The sequence below is a fragment of the Pteropus medius genome, unplaced genomic scaffold (genome assembly GCF_902729225.1).
Source record: "Pteropus medius unplaced genomic scaffold, Ma_sr-lr_union100, whole genome shotgun sequence".
In the NCBI taxonomy this organism is placed as follows: Eukaryota; Metazoa; Chordata; class Mammalia; order Chiroptera; family Pteropodidae; genus Pteropus; species Pteropus medius.
The window spans coordinates 4,156,359-4,175,783 of record NW_024340697.1 but is presented as its reverse complement, the minus strand read 5'-3'; the positions used below and the strand labels follow the sequence as shown (position 1 = coordinate 4,175,783).

The window sequence follows — 19,425 nt, the reverse complement described above, 5'->3', positions numbered from 1 at the left end:
GGCAAACCCCTGCTCTAGGAGAAAGACCAGCATGAATGAGCTGTTCGGGATCTTCTAGTGATAGGATTCCATTATTGCTTTGGATAAGGGGCAGCTAACTCTGAAAATTAGAATGAATAAAAAGTCAAGGCCATTGGCATTGATCAGAAATGTCATTTAGGTGGTATTAGGTGCTTATCTTTGGCCCCGCTGAAATCGCTACAGGTGTTTGCTTCGGCGATGGCCAGTCATTTGTGTGCCAATCAAGTACAGGTACTGAAGGGGTGCTGACCCCGCCAGTTTTAATGCTGAACTGACCATTCGAAATAACGTCATTTTTATATTCCCTATCCTAGAATAAAGGGTATTTTGAAAGAAGGAGGCATGAGGTTGACAGTTTGGTCCTTTCTCTCTCGTGTGAATTGGCCTTGACCTTTTCAAGAAAGGCGAAGCTTCTCAACCAAATAAAAACAGGTCTAAAAGAAAACAACACCTGGGCCATTTTTCTTTAGTAGCTGAGCCCTGAGATGGAAGAAAAGATTCTCTTTTATGTTTCTGCCTTCTTTTTGATTCTTTGCTATCAAGTGTATGATAAGATCAGTTCTGAAAGTCACAATACATGCCATTTTTGTGCCATCGTAGCTTTTCTCCCCTAAAAGCAGACTGATTTTATTCTAACTGGCGGACTCTTGTTTCAAAGGCCTTGAACTCCAGGCTGCTACTGAAAAGGCTCTGACATGTCAAAGGGAAGCATCTTTAGCTGGAACAAAGCAAATCAAAGCGTCTATTCTCTCCGGTACTCGGCCTTGAAAATGAAAACAAAAGCAAGGCGAGGGCAAGGCCAACCAATCACACCGCAGACGCAGAAGCCCAGCAGCTGAGAACTTCCCAGCAGTCCCTGCACTCACCTCTCGGTGATATTCTTAGCAGTCTGCAGGAACCGTGCATGATCATTCTCCTTCAGAGAGTGTTCCGCTTGGGAGATGAGTGATGCCGACCGCTCAATGCACTGTTTGCAGTTTGCAATCTGCTGAGCCAGCTTGCGAAGCCTCATCACCTTGAACAAAAGCATGGAGGTGGTTACACAGGTGGGCTCGCTTAGTGAAAATGCATCGGGCCGGAGCCTTCCGATGTGTGCGTTTTGTTGTATGTAAGCAGTCCTTCGATAAAATTTCAAAAAGTAGGCATAGAGTGATATCAAACTATGGAAATCCCAGTTACGGGACTCTTGTCTTAGACATTCTTTACGTCTTTGGAGAAGTGTTGCTAATTTGGTTTGTGAGGAAGCACTGAATTGCGAATTGCTTCCCTGTTGATGGGGAAAAAAGTTGTTGCCTAAGTTACAGAGGGTTATCGGACCTCTTCCCTTGACTATTACACACGATTACTGTAAGATCGTAAGAAATCCTGGAACTTGATCTCAGTGTTTCAGCTGTGCCATCAAGAAAATAAAACATCTCTGTAGGCACAAATACGTGGCTTTAAGTAGAAACCATTTTCTAAAAAGTTCTTTGCGATCCATGTAATAAAACTGTGATCTAAAAACATTAAGTATTACTATTTCCCACACTATCTAAAGCTCACACGTTAAATTAACAGACGGGGAGCATTTTTCCATTGATTAATATTTTTCCTGTTGAGCGGATGAGAGAAAGCCAAAAAAAGCACAGCTGGGCCATTTCCCCTCTTTGGGAACGTCATTTCCAGGCACTTTGTGCTTACTTGATAACTAAAACTATTTTGATAAGCATTTCCCAGTTGGGATAAAAACGCATGTTTAGTTCCAACCTCCTTTCCAATTCCTGATTCTGTCTTGCTTGAAAACGACCCTCGAATGTAATTGACCATAACCTCTGGGGCAGGCCAAGATGAGTCCACAGTAACATACTTGACCATTCGCTTTGGTGTTTGAAATGTGCTGTGACATGAAGCCCTCTGGCCAGAAGCCAAGATAAAATTAGACCGCTCATTGGAATTGCCATGCGCCTGGTACCCCCATCCACACAAGTTGGGACAGGGCTCGGCCGGCTTTGTGATCATTCCGGGACGGAAAAGAGCCCTGGCCGAAAGGGTAGGGAGGAGGCCAGTGAATCTGTCTTACAGACAAGGCTGGCTCAGGCTCCCTCCAGAATTCCTGCTAACTCCAAGAAATTCCTTCTTTCTCCAAGTCATCATTATCATCCTCATGCAACTCTAATCGAATAAAAGGAAGGAAGGAGATGTCAGAGCTTGAAGTCTCCGAGGAACGTCCGATTCCAGCTTGGTCGTCCTGTTGCAAACAAAGGAAATTAATGCTGAATCGAGAGAGACAGCAGCCACAAGATTTCAGGCAAGAGTGAGAAAAATTCTTGAAAGAAGAGTTAGAGAATGAAGTGTCAAACTTTGAGGCAAACGGTGTGTGATTTTAAGCCTGGTAAAAGGCTTGACTCATTATTTATAGTGACCATCTGCAGCAGATTAACTGTGTTCATTAGTTGAATAAAATAACACTTATTTTACACCAAAACAGAATTTAGCTTCTAACATCATTATATCCAGAGGTAAAGCTAAGAAAGGCGGGGTCCAATGCAAGATATTAGAACACATCCATAAGAAATTGTCAGAGGAAGGAAAAATAAGACTCCCTAGAATAAAACCAAGTGAATGAAATATTTAATCATACAACATAAGGAATGCTTTACATTACACGCCAGACTTGAAGATGTCTACTACGATTCTAACAAAAGAACTATAAGGTCAAAATATTCCCTTAGAATAATTTCATGTCACTCTCTTATCCTTTCTGTAGGCCTATTAGCGACTGCACAGATTACAAATGTAACAATGCTTGAACTCCATTTTCTCCTTTTTCTTCTACGACACTGGAAATTAAGTGACATAAGAGGAAAAGAAAAAAAAAGCCCCAAATCATGCATAAATTGAAGCAAGTCAAAAGGAGAGCCTCCTTTGAAAACGTGGGAATGTTTTACAGAAAACAATTGTTAGCATAATTTAAATTTTAGTTCGGTGTACAATTCCATCCAATACACCAGATTGGAGCTTTTCAAACCTGGTGTGTGCAAGAATCAGCTGGCGATCATTTTTTAAAGAAAAATTAGTTGTTTGGGGTCACTCTCCAATATCCTCAGTAAGGAGCTGTAATTGGCAGAGCAGCAGGAATCAGCACTTTAACAAGAAATGAATGTGTTTTTGATCTGTAGGTGATGAATCATTAGTGTGGTCAGTACTAGCGTTTATAAAACTAAATAAAAGAAAAGTGGAGAGGAGAAAAGAGATTAGCAGAGTGTATTCCTGGCACAAAGGGCAAGTTATGTTTTCTAATACTTTTTTCTTGTGTATGTATGTGTGTCTGGCTATCTGTGCTGAATCTGATGTCATATATATTTCTTAGTGTGGGTTTCAGTAAAAAAAAACAAAAAAAAAGGAAAAGAGAAAAGAAAAACACCGCTCTGAGTTAGGTGTTCAAACTATGGTCTGTGGGCCATATCCAGCACACAACCTGTTTGTATAAATAAAGGTTTATTGGCACACTGCCACATTCATTCATTTATGAATCATCTATGGCCGCTTTCACACTACGATGTTGGGGAGAGGTGAGCTCTTGCAACAGAGACCATTATGGCAAAGCCTAAAACATTATCTGGCCCGGCCCTTTTCAGAAAAACTTTGACAACTTAAATGATTCTGATCAGATGGCCCTGATTTAAACCAAACTGTGAAACACTATCCTGCATGGTACAGCACTTCAGAATCAGACGCTAAGCATTTAGCAAAATACTAATTCCTTCATTAGAAACCACTTTTGAAGGTATTAGTTTAGAAATCTGACAAGACGAGTAAAATTTGATTTTTTAAAAAAGAAAGAACTAGAGACTGACACATAAAATTCTCTATATGTAAGTGCTACTGCTGCAGGGGAAGATTTTCCGAGTTGGCACTGTTTTTTTGTCCTTTGGGAAGTACGATTGCCATATTGTAATCTTTAGAGTTCGCTCCATACTCATCACGGAAATACACTGTCTGTTGGAATCTCCATTTAGTGAGGACATAGGCCTATTTATATCATTTTATTTGCTATTTACACATGCTTTTAAAAGTAGCCCTTTATTTTTCTTAAAGTGCATTTCGATGCTTTTATACAGATGTAGGATTCTCATTCCAAAATTGCTCCATCCAAACAATTGATCCTCAAGTAACACAATGTATCTGAATTGACAGTGAAGCCTGTACTCAGCATCTCTATAAAGCTATAGAAGAGACTGAACATTTAGTTTAAGCTTACTAAGCTTACTTAAATTTTAGAGATTTAGAGTATTTAAAAGCAGAGAAGAGAAGGACCCTTTTGCTCTCAGCTGTGGGCTCTGATCATAAAATGCATAACTTGCTTATCTGGAGCTTGCCATCAGCTTTTGTGGTGGCATGACATTTATCCTCTACTACTGAAGAAATAAGACAATTCTTTCCCATGGAGTCTCATGGCTTGAGACTCTGCAGTTCATCCAAGCATAAAGACTGTTGAGCTATTTATTTCAAAGAATACACAATGTTCTGAGAGTAGGAATGACCAGTATGTACTAATGTGTAACAACATCGCCTGCAAGGCAACCTCCCCAGTGAGAGGATTTGTGGTGAACTTGTTCCTGCCAGGTCTAACCGCCTTGTGATCAGCACCAGAGACGGATGGAGGCCAAGTCATGAAGCAGATAAAATCCACCTTTATGGTCTCCATGATCCCGCCAGTTCTTCCTCTAGTTCCTCACTTCCAAGTGCTGGTCAGAGGGCCCCACTGTCCCTTCTCTGGATTCAGTGTCCTTAGGCTGTCTAGCCACCACCCTGGGCATCCTCACTGGGTACCAAGTCCGTACTTGCTCTCCCTGCCCAGCACCTCTGATTTCCAGGGTGTTGGTACCTATGCTCTTCTTCAAAATGTATCTCTGACACCACATGCCCTGGCCAGGGGGTTGGGATTTCCAGGGTTTGGGATCAACTAGTCTTTGGTCATGTGCCAAAGTAGTAACTCAAGAGAAAGCTGGACCGGGCCCTCATCTTTTACAAGTCACGTTTGCTTTCCAATATTGCCTTCTGACATAATGTCCCCAAGCAAATGTGCACTTTTAAAAAAGTGATCAATTTCATACAGGCAATTTTAAATGCAATATGATCAACGTTCCTGTACACAGTAACGGCTTTACCAAATCTCAATATTTTCATAATAGCATCAGAGTTTTCAAAATGAAGTAAAATGTTGTTGATAGCACCGAAGCCCCTGTGTGTCCCTTCCTGACTTCATTCACGTCCCTCTCCAGAGGAAAACACCTTCTTGAATTCAGGGCTGAATGGGACTACATTGAACTGAAAAGCTTCTGCACAGCGAAAGAAACCATCAACGAAACAAAGAGGCAACAAACTGAATGGGAAAAGATATTTGCAAATGACACATCTGATAAGGGACTAATATCCAAAATATATAAAGAACTCATATAACTCCACAACAACAAAACAATCTGATTAAAAAATAGGCAGAAGAACTGAATAGACGCTTTTCTAAGGAAAACATACAGATGGCCAGCAGACCCATGAAAAGATGTTCGACATCACTAGTTACAAGGGAAATGCAAATCAAAATCACAATGAGATAACACCTCACACTTGTTATAATGACCGTTATCGATAAGACAAGAAATAACAAGTGCTGGAGAGGTTGCGGGGAAAAGGGAACCCTCACACGCTGCTGGTAGGAAAGTAAATTGGTACAGCCATGATGGGAAACAGTATGGAGGTTCCCCCCAAAATTAAGAATATGACCCAGCAATCCCTCTTCTGGCTATCTACCCGCCCTCCCCCCATTCGAAAACACTTGTTTATAAAGATATATTTACCTCTATGTTCATTACAGCATTATTCACAATAGTCAAGACATGGAAACAATGAAGATGATATATACAATGGAATACTACTCAGCCATAAAAAGATAAAATATTGCCATTTGCAACAACATGAATGAATCTTGAGAGCATCATGCCAACAGAAATAAGTCAGATGGAAAAGGACAAGAATCATATGATTTCACTTGTATGTGGAATATAAAACAAAAAGCAACAAACGAACAAACAAAACGAACAAAAAAACAAACTCATAGATACAGACAATAGAATGATGATTACCAGTGGGGAAGGGGAGTGGGAAGGACAAAGGGTAAAGGGGGTCAAATAAAAGGTGACAGAAGGAGACGGGGCTTCAGGTGGTAAGCGCACAATAGTGCATACACATGTTGTATTATAAAGCCGTATACCTGAAATTTACTTTATTAAACAGTGTTATCCCAATAAATTTAATATAAAATACCAAACAAAAAGAACCACAAATCAAATATATATCTATGTTACCTTACATGACAAAAGGGACATTGCAGATGTTATTAAGTTAAGGCTCTTGAGATGGGGCATACTGTCCTGGATTGTCTGGAATATCTCAGTGTAATTATAAGGATCCATACGAAAGAGAATCAGGAGAGTCTGTGTCAAAGAAGGAGATTTGAGGATGGACGCAAACGTCAGAGTGAGGTGAGGAAGAAACCATGAGCCGAGGAATGTGGGTGGCCTCTAAAAGCTGGAAAAGGCAAGAGATGGATTCAGCCCTAGAGCTTCCAGAAATAAACAGCACTGCCAGAATCTTGACGTTAGCCCAGTGAGACTGATTTTCAACTTCTGATCTCTAGAAGGTCAGATAATAAATCTGTGTTGTGTTAAGCCACTGTGTTTGTGGTCATCTGCTACAGCATCAATCAGAAACGAATATGAGCGTGTTGAGAACTAAACCTTGCACATGACCATGTAAAGGCAACAAATCACCTTCCATATGTATATCGATCATTAATCGCAGATGTATTTCAGGCAGACGTGTGTCTGAGAACCTAGAAGAGGCCAGGTATTAAGAGATGTTCACATGTGGTGCGTGATGAGGGAGGAGGAACTGTATCCTATAAGGATTCCAGGATGACGCTCAGTGCTCTTCTAAGATGTACAATTTGTATGTGGGTAAAGTAGCTTTTCAACACATCCGAGTCAGCTGCTGGCCAGGGAATAATTTCATATTAATTTGTTGATTCACTGTAACAGCTTCGACAACTATTTGATTAGACTTTAACTTTTCTGATCGCCATCACAATGTACATGTGTAAATATTTTTCAATCTATATAGACAAAGTAATTTAAACATTATACGATATTAGAAGTGCCTTTTAAATTTTGCAGAAAACATTATTTAGCTATTGTAATCTACGTACTACTTAATACTTGCTAACTTGATTTAAGTATACATATTTTCTTAAAGTATAGTTATGAGCAGTAATAAAAGAAAGACATGAATGTATTGCATCTTGAATAAATGTTTCTATTTTTAAAATATTTACAAAATTATCTTTTGAGGGTGGTAGAGAAATAGGTAAAATAAAATGGATCCCAGGTATTTCAACATAAATGTGACCAATTTAAAAATAGAATAAAGCGATGGATTCTAAAGTTACCAACAGTCTCTGAATGAATTTAGAATAAATGAGAAAGTGACTACAAAAATAGAAAAGAAATTTGTAAATTACTTTTTGAATACGGTTTACTATAAAGCCAAAGGAACATTAGAAACATTAGAAAAGAAGTCCTATTAATATATCCAGAGAGTAATATATCATACAGTGACACTACAGGAGTTTTGCCACCATGAAATTATACATGTCTAAATTCCCTCAAGGGAAAAAACTTCATAATTTCTATACATAAAGCTCGATTCACTTAAACATTTATTTAATACTGTGTTAGTTGCTGGGATATAGCAATAAATATGAAATGAAGTCTTCCTCGAGAAGAGAGATGGAAAAGAATGGCTATAATAGACCAGAACTCCATGTTGCTTCCTGGAGTTGGGGAATAGAGCAGCCCTTGTATTACAGGTGTGCCCGACAACACAAAGACAGGGGTGGAGAAAAAATGGCCAACCAAGGGGCTTTGAACTATTGTTTTTTTTTTTTCTTTGGCAATTGAAAGAAATCATCATTTCATATTAGCCTCAGGTGTGCAGCATAGTGGTTAGACATTTATATAATTTATGAAGTGATTCTCCCAATTAGTCTAGTACTTACCCTGGCACAAACAAAATGAATTATGTATTAAAGACTTAAGGGGAGATTATAGAAAATATCGAAAAAGGGGGCATTACTATTTCCTAAGCTATTAAAGTACACGGGAAGTATGATAATTTTTCCAGGTAGAGAATATGAAATCTTCTGTCCTAGGAATTTTACCTTCCCTTCTTTGATCTTGGTTCCAATAATTTGTCGTCTTTGCTGAATGATCTCAATGAGGAGATCACACTCCTCCATCAATTTGGCTTCTTGACGTGATGCATTGACCTACAGGATAGATAAAATGGTAAGCGTTAATTTGGCCTTTGTTTTTAGTTAAATGCTCTTTTTAATGTAGACTAGTATGTTTCTGGTAACCACCAGACACACATTTTAAATATTAACTCTTCTTCCAATTATGCAAGGATGACAAATATAGTACTTACATGTCCACTCCCTATCTTGCAAACCTGGAAAACATTATTATCCAATGATAGCAGTTTTTCTGCCAAGTCAGACCAAGCCTCAGAATCTTTCTTAATACGACATGTATATAGCTATTACCAATTAGTTGGAAATTGACACTTGAAATATATTTGCAATTCCTACTTTTATATTTTGAGAGAAAGTGTAATTTTAGCTTATTAAACATAAAAAACAAATATTATTCATTTATGGGGGACAGATTACTATCAATGTCTTCTGGGCAAATTTTTCAAAAGCAAGGTAACTTTTCTTTTAAATACAGACATCAACTTTGTATTGAATCACTATAAAAATCAAAGGATAAATATTTTATTAATCTTTTAAAATTTTACTTCTGGTATACTTCTGAAAGACCAAGGTTCTACAATGAAAACATGCCATTCTCCTTGCAAGGTAGGTAGATCATTATAGAATGACTTGTATTTGAAGTTTTTGACTCATTGTCTGCAAGGGAGGGTTAGAATTAGCTCATTCTTGGCAACTGGGCTTGGGAAATAACTATACATGCTATTTCCTCCAACTCATGACAATTCCAAAATGCTTATTCATAAACAGAGACCCAGAAATCACAGCTGTGGGAAATGGAGATAGCACGCACGAGTTTTATGATTTTAACACAGCACGGGAGAAGCTGCGATGTTACAAAGAATGACAACAGCATTGATTACCGTAGCATATCTCAGGGAGGAGACATGGCTCAGTCATTAAGCCCTTTTGATTTGGGATACTTTATTAAACTGGAGTAATTTCATTCTCTACGAATGAGATAAGCTGAAGTAGGGCCAGGAGTTCAGGATAAAAATCCATTGATGGCTCGTTCAGAGAAATCATGCCCTGTTTCTAGAGACCAGAATTCCTTGAGTTTTATTCCTGATCCTTATAAGACACAGCAAAGAGACTACTGGAGACATCTTCTTATTGAGAAGATGACGGTCACCGGCCATTTGTAGCAAACCATGAGATCGTGTCCCATGTCAGATTAGCACATAGACGTATTTGTGAAATGTTTAATGAACAAAAGAAAAAAATTAAAATGCGTTGATGGACAAGGATAGAATGTGGAACTCAGGCTAATATTTCAAGGAAGTTAGTCACTGGGCTCAATTTCCCTTACTATTATTACTTTCACGCCATCGTTTCTAGTTGCCTTTGAGGCATTCCAAATAAATGTAGCTATCTATAGAAACATTTACTTGAAACTCCAAAAATTCGAAAGAAACTTTTCTTTCCTTTTGACCTCACACTGAATTTAATAACTGACGACAGCCAAGCTGTGAAAAGAATGGAATCATATTGAAACCATGGGCCCATTATGATGAAGAAAGTGAAGTTTTTGGAAAGTAGCACCCCACACTTGAAAAGTATCCCCTAGAATGAGCCCTAAGAACTAAGGTGTACTTGAGCATACAATCGAGACACATCTAATAGGATGGATGCAAGCTCCACATGGGCAGGGATCTTTGGCTGCTGTATTAAATGAGGCATCTATTGCAAGCACCTGGTGCCATATCTAGCACAGAATACGCATTCGAAAACTACTTGTTGAATAAATCAATCATTAAAATGACCTTTCAAGAAGACACAAGGTAAAATGTAATGAAGCAAGTAGCTATCATGATCTACTGCAAGCACTCAATAGGCAGGTATTGGATTTATTAGTTTTCTAGGACTGTGTAGACACAAAATTATCTCCTACGGATTTGTGGGGGGACACTGACTTTTTTTACAGGCTCATTGAAGTACATTTCACATATCATAAAATTCGTCCATTTATAAAGTGCATAGTTTTGTGGCTTTTAGTGTATTCGGAGTTGTACGATCATCGTCACAATCTAATTTCAGAATATTTTCAACATTCCAAAGAAATCTCATACCCGTTTGTAGTAACTCCACGTTCTCACTACCCACCCGTCTTCAGGCTTCGGGTAACCACTAAATCTACGTTCCGTCTCTTAATGGATTTGCCTGTTCTGGACATTTCATATAAATGGGATTGAACAATATGTGATCCTTTTTGTTTGGCTTATTCGCTTAGCAAAATGTTTTCTATGTTCCTCTATGTGGTAGCGTGTGTCAGTACTTCATCCATTTTATGCCAAATAACATTCCATTTTAGGGTTATACCACATTTTGTTTATCTATTCTTTAGTAGATGGACCTTTGGGTTATTTCTATTTTTTGGTTACTATAAATACTATTGCTATGAACATTCATGTATAAATTTTTGTGTGCACATATGTACTCATTTTCCTTGAGTATAGCAATAGAATTCCTGGGTCACATGTCAACTCCATGTTTAATTTTTTGAGGAACTGCCAAACTGTTTTCCAAAGTCGCTGCATCATTTTATATTTCAACGAGAAGTATACGAAGCTTGCAAGTTCTCCGCGTCCTGGTCATCCCTTGATATTGTCTTTTAAAAGAAATTCATCCTAGTGAGTGTGGAGTCGTACCCCACTGTGGTTTTGATTTGCATTTCTTTAATGGCTAATGATGTTGAGCATCTTCTCATGTGCTTATTAGCCATTTGTACATCTAAGTTGGAGATAATGACTATTCAGATCCTTTGTTCATTTTGTAATTAGGTGACTTGTCTTCTAATTATTGAATTCTATGATTTATTTATATATTAATCAAGTCCCTTATCATTATGTGATCTGCAAATATTTTCTCTCATTCTGTGTTGCCTTTTGAAGCACAAAAGTTTTTGTTTTCATGAAGTCCAATTTATCTACTTTTCTATTGTCATTTGAGCTTTCAGGTGTCACTAAGAAACCTAATCCAAGGTCATGAAGATTCACTCCTGTTTCCTCTAGAAGTTTATCTCTTACCTTTAGGTCTACAGGCCATTTTGAGTTAAGTTTTGTGTATCATGCAAAGTAGGAGTCCAACTTTAGTCTTTTACTTTTGGATATCCAGTTACCTAAGCACCATTTATTGAAAAGACTATTCATTCCTCCATTGAAGTGTCTTAGCACTTCTGTCAAAAATCAATTGACCGTATTGTGAGATCCTCAGGTTTCAATATTGTTACTAACATATTCCGTGCTTAACAATATTCTGGCTTTGACTAGACCTGATGAGACCCCACTAGTAATCCTAGAGTAGGTGCCGTAAAATCTAGTGTGGAGTACTAGCTCTACTCATACGATATTAGAAAAGTCAAGGAATATTTCCATTTCTAAGTTTCTTATTTGGTAAAATCAGGTGAATAATATCTGTTCGTTCAGCTATGGGGGATTATTGTGGTAAATACATGAAATGATATGTGGGGCAATGACTAATGCCATGAAGCCATGGACAAATCCGAGGTGGTATTGTTTGCCTTGAGAAGTAGTTTTGTTAATGGGCTATGATTTAGTTTGGGATCCGTTTCACTCTAAAAATCATTGGGATTTTGGTTACTCTGTGGTAGGAAAAGTGTCCCCGTTGCCATCGTAATATGGATTAGATTTAATCCAAATTCTAAATATTCGATATTTACAATAGATAGGTTTGTTTTACAAAAAAAAAAAAAATTGGACTGAGATCTACTTCGATGAGCCAAATATGTTTTGAGAAAGCTCATACCAAAACCACCATCGTCCCAAATTATAAATTCCCAGAAATTTGGAAACATGATCTGTTAATTTTAGGCCAACTATTTTCCTTAGGTCTTTCAAAGACTACAGAGTTGACTCTCCTTTGAAACCAGGAAAGTTGAATCTCTTTTTCTATTCTGTTGAAGCTTCCAAATTTTTGTAACTCTAGCATTCTTATGTTCCAAAAGGTATAATAAAATAAGTTGAATGCTATCCTATATTTCTAAAGTTCTTCTACTACAGAGAAGTTTTCCATAGTTTTGCTGTTTTATATGTCACTTTAAAAAAAGTTAATGATTTGATTGGACTCGATTCTTATACGGGCTATTAATTCAAATATGGCAGGGTTTATTGGTTACTTGCAGTGTGTTCAGGTGTTTCTAGATCCCAGCTTTGGTTTGGAAGCTGGCAGCCCCTGCTTCTGATTTTAGCTTACATTTCTGATTCGCATCTTTTGATTCAGAAATCACTAAGGCTGATGGAAGTGCTCTGAGTCGGGGCCATTTAAAGATGTAAGAAACAACCCTCAAATCTACTTTCATAGACCGACCCTTCCCTCCACCTTTGTGTCTTAAGTCTCCTTTCGATCCCTAATGTAAAGATAAGAGTGAGATAGAAAGAATTAAAAATGGCGGCCAGTGGTAAGTGACTACTGTGTGGCACCTCTGGATGACAGTGGAAATGGGACACTTACCCTTCAGAGCCCTTGACATGGCAGGACAAAATATAGCTTAAAATTGAGCCCTTTGCCCCATTCCAGGCTCCTCGCTGCTACTTTTTTTTTCTCATTTCGATGATACTGATGAGTAAACCTCACTTCAGGCCCTCACAAGGAGAAATTCAGGTGCTTTCCCCTCACCTCTGTTTCGGCCTCACCCAGGTGTGCAGCACGCTTCTCCTGTACGTCTAGAGGTACGGCTTCCTTTGTCATCTGAAAACGTGTCCTTTCCCCGTCATTGTCTTCTAGTCCTTAGTACTAACTTCGTCTCTTGGCAAAATATTCTAAATTAATTCTTCTAAAGTTATAGCCAATCTCAAATCTTTCAGACTTTATTTCTTCTTTCAGGAGTTATTATCATATCTTTTTAAGGCCCTAACATCTTATCGAGGCTCTAAGTGTCATAGCCAATGTCACACAAGCTCAAGCCATGGCTACTCTTATAAAAAAAAAACAAAAACAAAAAGAAAAACAACACTTGCAAGTCTATGGCCATGCCACCCTGAACAAGCCCAATCCTGTCTGATCTCAGAAGCTAAGCAGGGTCGGGCCTGGTTAGTACTTGGATGGGAGACCACCTAGGAAGACCAGGTGCTGTAGGCGTTAAAAAATAAAAAATAAGGGATTGTAAGCTGACAAGGTCCTTGCAATCTGTGAAGTCAACCAAAGGTTGCCTCGCCTAAAAAAAAAACCAAACCAAACCAAAACAAAAAAACCACTTGCAGCCTTCACTCTGAAAGAGCTACATACAACTATTAATTCATTCATCTATCCACTCATTTATTCATTCGAATAATAGCAACTGGGCTCCCACAGTGTGTCAGACAGCATGCCAAGTGCTGGCCATACATACAGTGGGGTCCAAGACAGACAAAGTTCTCATTATTGCAGTTTACATATAAGCGCAGAACAGGCTGAACAACTCAACGAATCAAATACAAATTTCAGATCATGAAAGTGTATAAAGGAAGTTAAAGAGGGTCACATACCCTCTTAATGCACGTGGCTGAAAGTAGGATCCTTTTTACAGGAGGTCAGACAAAAATTCCCTCACAAGTCTCTAAGGGATAAAAACGAACCAGTTAAAACATACCGAAAGGGCATTTGCAGGCACTCCTGACTCTGCTTTTAACAGGCTGTGCCTCCTCGCAAATCATACAGTCTCCCCTCATTATTCGCAGATTCTGTATTTGTGGGTTTGCTGACCCGCTAAAATTTAAAAATTAATTTGTAACCCCAAAATCAGTACTTATGGCCTTTCCACATCCATTTGCAGATATGCTGAGAGCATGGGAAAATTTGAGTCAGCCTATCAGCACCCAGCTGCGACTGAACAAGGACAGGCTCCGCCTTCTTGTTTCAGCTGTCCTATAACCAGAGGATGGGGACAACAGGGCCAGCAGGATGGCATCTGCTAGTGAGGCGGCCTCGGGCAAGTCACTCGACACTTCAGAACCTTCTTTTCTCTTTTATAAAATAAAGAAAATAGAATCTACCAGGATGACTTACTTTTAGGATTTAGGATTATAATCTATGTGAGGTGCGTGTGTGTGTGTGTGTGTGTGTGTTGTGCGTTTCCTCTAAGAGCAATGGTTCAGTATTGGCAAGTCAGTGTTTCTGGTGACTTCATAGAGCATAGAAGTACCATGGATAATCTAGTGTGTCCATCATTGTTCTAAGTATTTGGGGAGCAGGAAGAGTAGAATGGGAATGGAAATTATGTAAGACACAAAAACAGTCTTGCTTATAGGGACCCACTCTCTCCTATTCCTGGAGGAATTCTGCTGCTTCTCTTTGACAGACGATGACTTTCTCAACCTGTTACAGCCTAATAAAAGAGAAATGAGAAAGTCGAATAATGAAGTGAGCGCATGTCTTGCCCTCCCAGCCCTGAGATCTAATGCAGCACCGAGGGCCGCTCGGCCACATTAACACTCATATCAGATCGCAATAATCAGATGCTGCCCTGTGTCAGTTGCCACCGGGTGCACTGTTTATCTGCCATTCCTAGAAATGCGGTTACACGTACTCATTCCCCAGACTAGTTAATGATAACATGAAGGAGTTGGCTATTTTCTCCAGAGATCTCGGTTAGCGATGCCCAATAACAAGTTCCACTGCTAAGTTTTCTGGCATAATGGTGTTACAGTATCTCACAGAAGGGGTGGAGTGAAGCAGACAATTTATTATTTTGTTCTTGTCATATATGTACAAACACTAAAGGGATTTGATTACATACACGCACTAAAAATTGGACTACGTGTCTGTGAAATGTTCTTTAGCGGTCTGTAAACAGTTTCTAAGTATTTCTAAAAATTCGCTCTTTGAATTTGACTTGTATTCAACTGCAAAATGAGATGTTCGGTGCGGAGTATAAACATCATTAGATTTCAGATATGTGTGGCCTTAACATCTTTAGAAATATTTTATGGAACTCTTAGAAGGAAACGTCGATGGGGAAAAAATATCTGGCTAGTTCTCACAGTGAAATTAAGCTTGTTAATATGCATTTTCCAAAGCCTCATTTTCTCATTTTGCAATGCTTTGTTAAAATGAGTTAGCCATCTCTAAATTTCGGAATGAAACCTTTTAATTCCTCTTGTAAAAAGGATACGCTGATTTGATAGATCACTTTCTATTCATACGCAGATACAAACACTGAAGTGAGCTTAGGAGACAGCCCCAATGTGTTGCAGAAAGGAAATTTTGTTTCAGGGTGATGAGGAAAGAGGGGCGCTGGCATTGCACAATTCCAGAGGCTACCATTCACTTTGAATTCCGTGAGAATGGAGCCTGCGCCTCAATCTGTGCAGCCCAGGAGAGCTCCCTACCACACCGGCCCACCATTAGCGCACTCTTGAAATCGAACCATCAAACTGCTATCCTTGAAATCACTCCCAACAATATTGAGAGTTTAAAAGACAGATGTCTACTTTCCAAATTTGCCTATAATCAGTCCTCATGGTAAAAAGCAAAGCTGTACCATGATTCAAACTCAAGTGACCTTGAGAAAGGTTAAACCTCTTTTTAATCCGATGCTATGTTGATGCTGTTGCTATTGGTGAAATTCAACAGCACTTTTCTCTATTAATAAGAATACGTCGATTCCAGTCCGCATACAAATACAAAGGGGTTAGTGTCATTATATTTTAATATCATCATTATTTCATATTGTTATATATTATAATGTCTATAACAATCCCATCTCACTGAAAAATACAAACACTGGAAGACTTAATTCCAATCTGCCCAGGGCTAGAACAACCGAAACACAGCTGAGCTGCAGATAAGCTGAACATTTGGCCAGAAAGATGAGGGTACAGGGAAAACCTGTACGTAAGTGGGCTCTATGCTCTGCCATGGACTGCCGACCAGGTGCAAAGGGAAATATGAGGATCTGAGGGTACTTGGGGTTTTACTGCCAAAGGCAGCTGTGACGAACATTCCAGACCCTGGGGCAGAAGACAGAGCTGCCAGAAGGAACAATGAAAGGGACTCTAATACTTGAGTTTGTATATAAAACTGAGCCAAGCAGAACTGAGTAAGAACAGACTGTATTACTGTAATTCATCTAATATGTTTATATGTAATCTTCGCCCTGAAACTCTCACCCCAAAGTCAAATATTTGTAGATCTAGCTCAAGTAGATGAGACAGAGAAGAAGGGCCAAGTTCCCAGGGTCCCTGTCTTTGGAAAAGAAGCTAAAGTATAGGACAATATTTTTTAAGATTTAATATGTTAATACTGACTAAAACTTTTTAAAGCTCAAGAAAGGCTTTTCAGACAAATAAAAAATGGAATCCCTTCATAAAGTGCCTTTGGTGAGAATAACATTAGTGATGGTATGGATAGGCACCGTATTGCAATCCGGCCTTTATCATGGTGACATGGTGGAAAACGATTTGGCCCAGAGGAGACCAAGTCTACATATTGATTAATTATCCAGATGGGGTTTTGCTATATTTCTGCTTTAAGATCAAGAAAACCGGTTTCCGGGAACCTCATGATAAATCCTCTTTTCTTGAGGTTCCTAAGATTATGAAGCTTAAATGTTGGATAAGGAAGCAAGATGCTATTAAAAATGGCAACACACTGTGCTGAGCTGGGCAATAAAAGTCTTCTTATAAATGAAACACAACTATAAAAATACGATAAAACTGTCTAACAAGAATGCTACTGCTCATGCCTAAAACTCTGAAGCCTTGTGGATCATATGGTCTCGGTTGTAACTACTTGATGCCACTGTTTTAATAAGAAAGCAGCCATTGACAATATGTCATTGAATGGACATCACTGTGTTCCAATAAAACTTTATTTAAAAAAGCAGGTGACAAGTCAGATTTGGCTCTAGGGTCATAGTTTACCAACCTCTAGCATAGAAGAAAAGATCATGGACTTTGCAGTCAAAAAGCTGCAGGTGTGAAAAATGCATTGAATTCCTGTGAATTCAACACGTTTTCCTCATATGCACACTTTCCATGAAAACATCTGTAAACTACCTGGCACACAGTCGATAAATATTAGTTTTCTTCCTTCGAAGCATGAATAGTTGCAACTGCTGAACTCACAGAATTTCGATTTGAAAATGAAAATATACGAGCAGTATGGTTTTTACTTTCCCCACGATGTCCTGCTGACTTGTGTCATGGCTGTAATAAATGCTGCTCTTCCCAGGATGTTTTTCTCAGAGTACACTCAACAACTTCAATCTTACATTCTTGGCATTAATGCCACAGACTTTTCTTTTTGTGTTTAATGGTAACTCTGTCCAAAGCGGTTCCGAAAAGCAGCAGCAGAATGGAAGGTGTTGCTCATAATTCATTCAAAAACAATAAACTCTCCCCTTCCTTTCTCTTATTAATTACATGCTTCATAAAACAAACGTTCCACACCCTTCCATTTGGGTTGGGCACACCGAAAAAAGTTAACCTGTCATGGGCACTTTGTCTCTATCGAATCTTTTCCATAAAGTTTCTACAAAGTGATACTTTCTATCAAGTAATTTTCAACAAATGTATTTGGCAAAAAAGTCACCTTTAGACGTTGTGATCAGAAGCTAAAAAATAACTTACAGAGGAGGATGGTTAAATGAGTACCAGGGTGGATGGGGGTGATGAGCTTCAGGGAAGGGAAGTCACTTCTAATGGAAAGAGGAAGCTTCTATCCCATGACCTTCCATTACTCATTTTCAGTACCTTGCATGCCATTTCACACTAAGTGGCGTTCTTTGTAGTTGTTTGCCATGATTCCTGAATAGAGATGTACTGGAAAAATACAAAGTTGGGCTCCTATTCGGGCTTGAGTTACTCAAGCACAGATGCCATCTGCTCCCTACAAAGTAATGAAGAATGAAGACTGGATCCCTGCTCTTTGGTATTTGTTACAGGGAGTGAAATATACTTGATTATATCTCTGATAAGACTCTCACTTGGAAGTACAACTGTTAAGCTCTGTTCTCTTTCTGATGCAGCCACAAGTAATATCTATGAAATCTCTTGTCTGGTTGTTGTCACTCTAGGATACCAGCAGAAGCTGGTAGACTGATTTCTAAAGATCTCTGATGTCTAGTGATTCATATTCACATTTTTTCAAATACATGAATGAGAGGAGAGTTTAGGGAAATTCAACACACGAGCTATGCTCACTCTGGGGAAAAGGGGTTTGTGCTACCATTGCATTTTAGAGGAGGTCTGCGGACTCTGTTCTCAAAGCAGAGCATGAGACTAGGATGCAAGCACAAGCTGTTGCCAGGAAACACCAGCAGTGCGGTGGGGAGGCGGGATAAGGAAAGGTATGAAGCCAGTGAGGTGTGCTTTAGCAAACCTCTGTGGGCGACTGGAGGTAAATCCCAATGGGTAACTCTGGGAAACAGTGCAGAACGCTGTAGCCAATGGCGAGAGTGCTACTTATCTAATATCTCCCATCAGTGGCTGGTTGAGCCTGTTGAGGGTGGATGGTCATTAGCTCCCCTTTGTGATTAACCGGTGGGGGTGGAAAAAGCCCCCAGGCAGAGTCTTAGCCGCTAGCAGCCGGAAGCTCTCAGGCCAGTGGACATAGGACCATGGGCATGGCACTGACAGTTACAGACCCGTTACGGTTACATTAGAGGGGACCACAGTCTGGACACTTCTTAAGAAGGGCCCTAGTGAGGTCAGAGGGCACTGAGGTCACATGCGGCCAGTTTGTTCTAAAGCTCCAAAGACTTAGGACTAATTGCAGGGCTGACATGAATCTGCATCTGAGTGTTTTCTATCCTAACCTTGGTCATTCCTGACTTCGTGGCCACAATCTATCTACAAATGTTCATTTGCAACTGGCCACGAATGCGTCCAAATCTGAGCAAAGGCGGGCAAAGCTGCCTGGGAAAGAAAACACACGAAATCTTGTGAGTCAGACTAAATTATATATATTTCTTTATCTTACCGCTTTTCCATCATTTCAACTCATTGTGAAATTGTTATTGTCTTTCTGAAACAATGGCTTCATACATTTAAGCCTCAGTATGTACAGTTTCTACAGTAAAACTGAATTTAAAAAAAAAAAAA

The 19,425-nt window shown here is 39.1% G+C and overlaps 1 protein-coding gene and 1 pseudogene across 4 annotated transcripts in view; one reads left to right on the top strand and one right to left on the bottom strand.

Moving 5' to 3' along the window:
- The window catches only part of MID1 (midline 1), a 309,332-nt gene that overhangs the window by 30,552 nt on the left and 259,355 nt on the right, over positions 1-19,425 (bottom strand). For all 4 annotated transcript variants that reach the window (XM_039874053.1, XM_039874071.1, XM_039874048.1 and 1 more), the window contains exons 4-5: positions 8,276-8,383; positions 888-1,036 (exon numbers count right to left, since the gene is read on the bottom strand). In XM_039874053.1, the coding sequence (XP_039729987.1) occupies positions 888-1,036; positions 8,276-8,383 (257 nt within the window). The remainder of the gene's footprint in view (positions 1-887; positions 1,037-8,275; positions 8,384-19,425) is intronic.
- On the top strand, positions 13,365-13,483 carry LOC120611855 (uncharacterized; annotated as a pseudogene).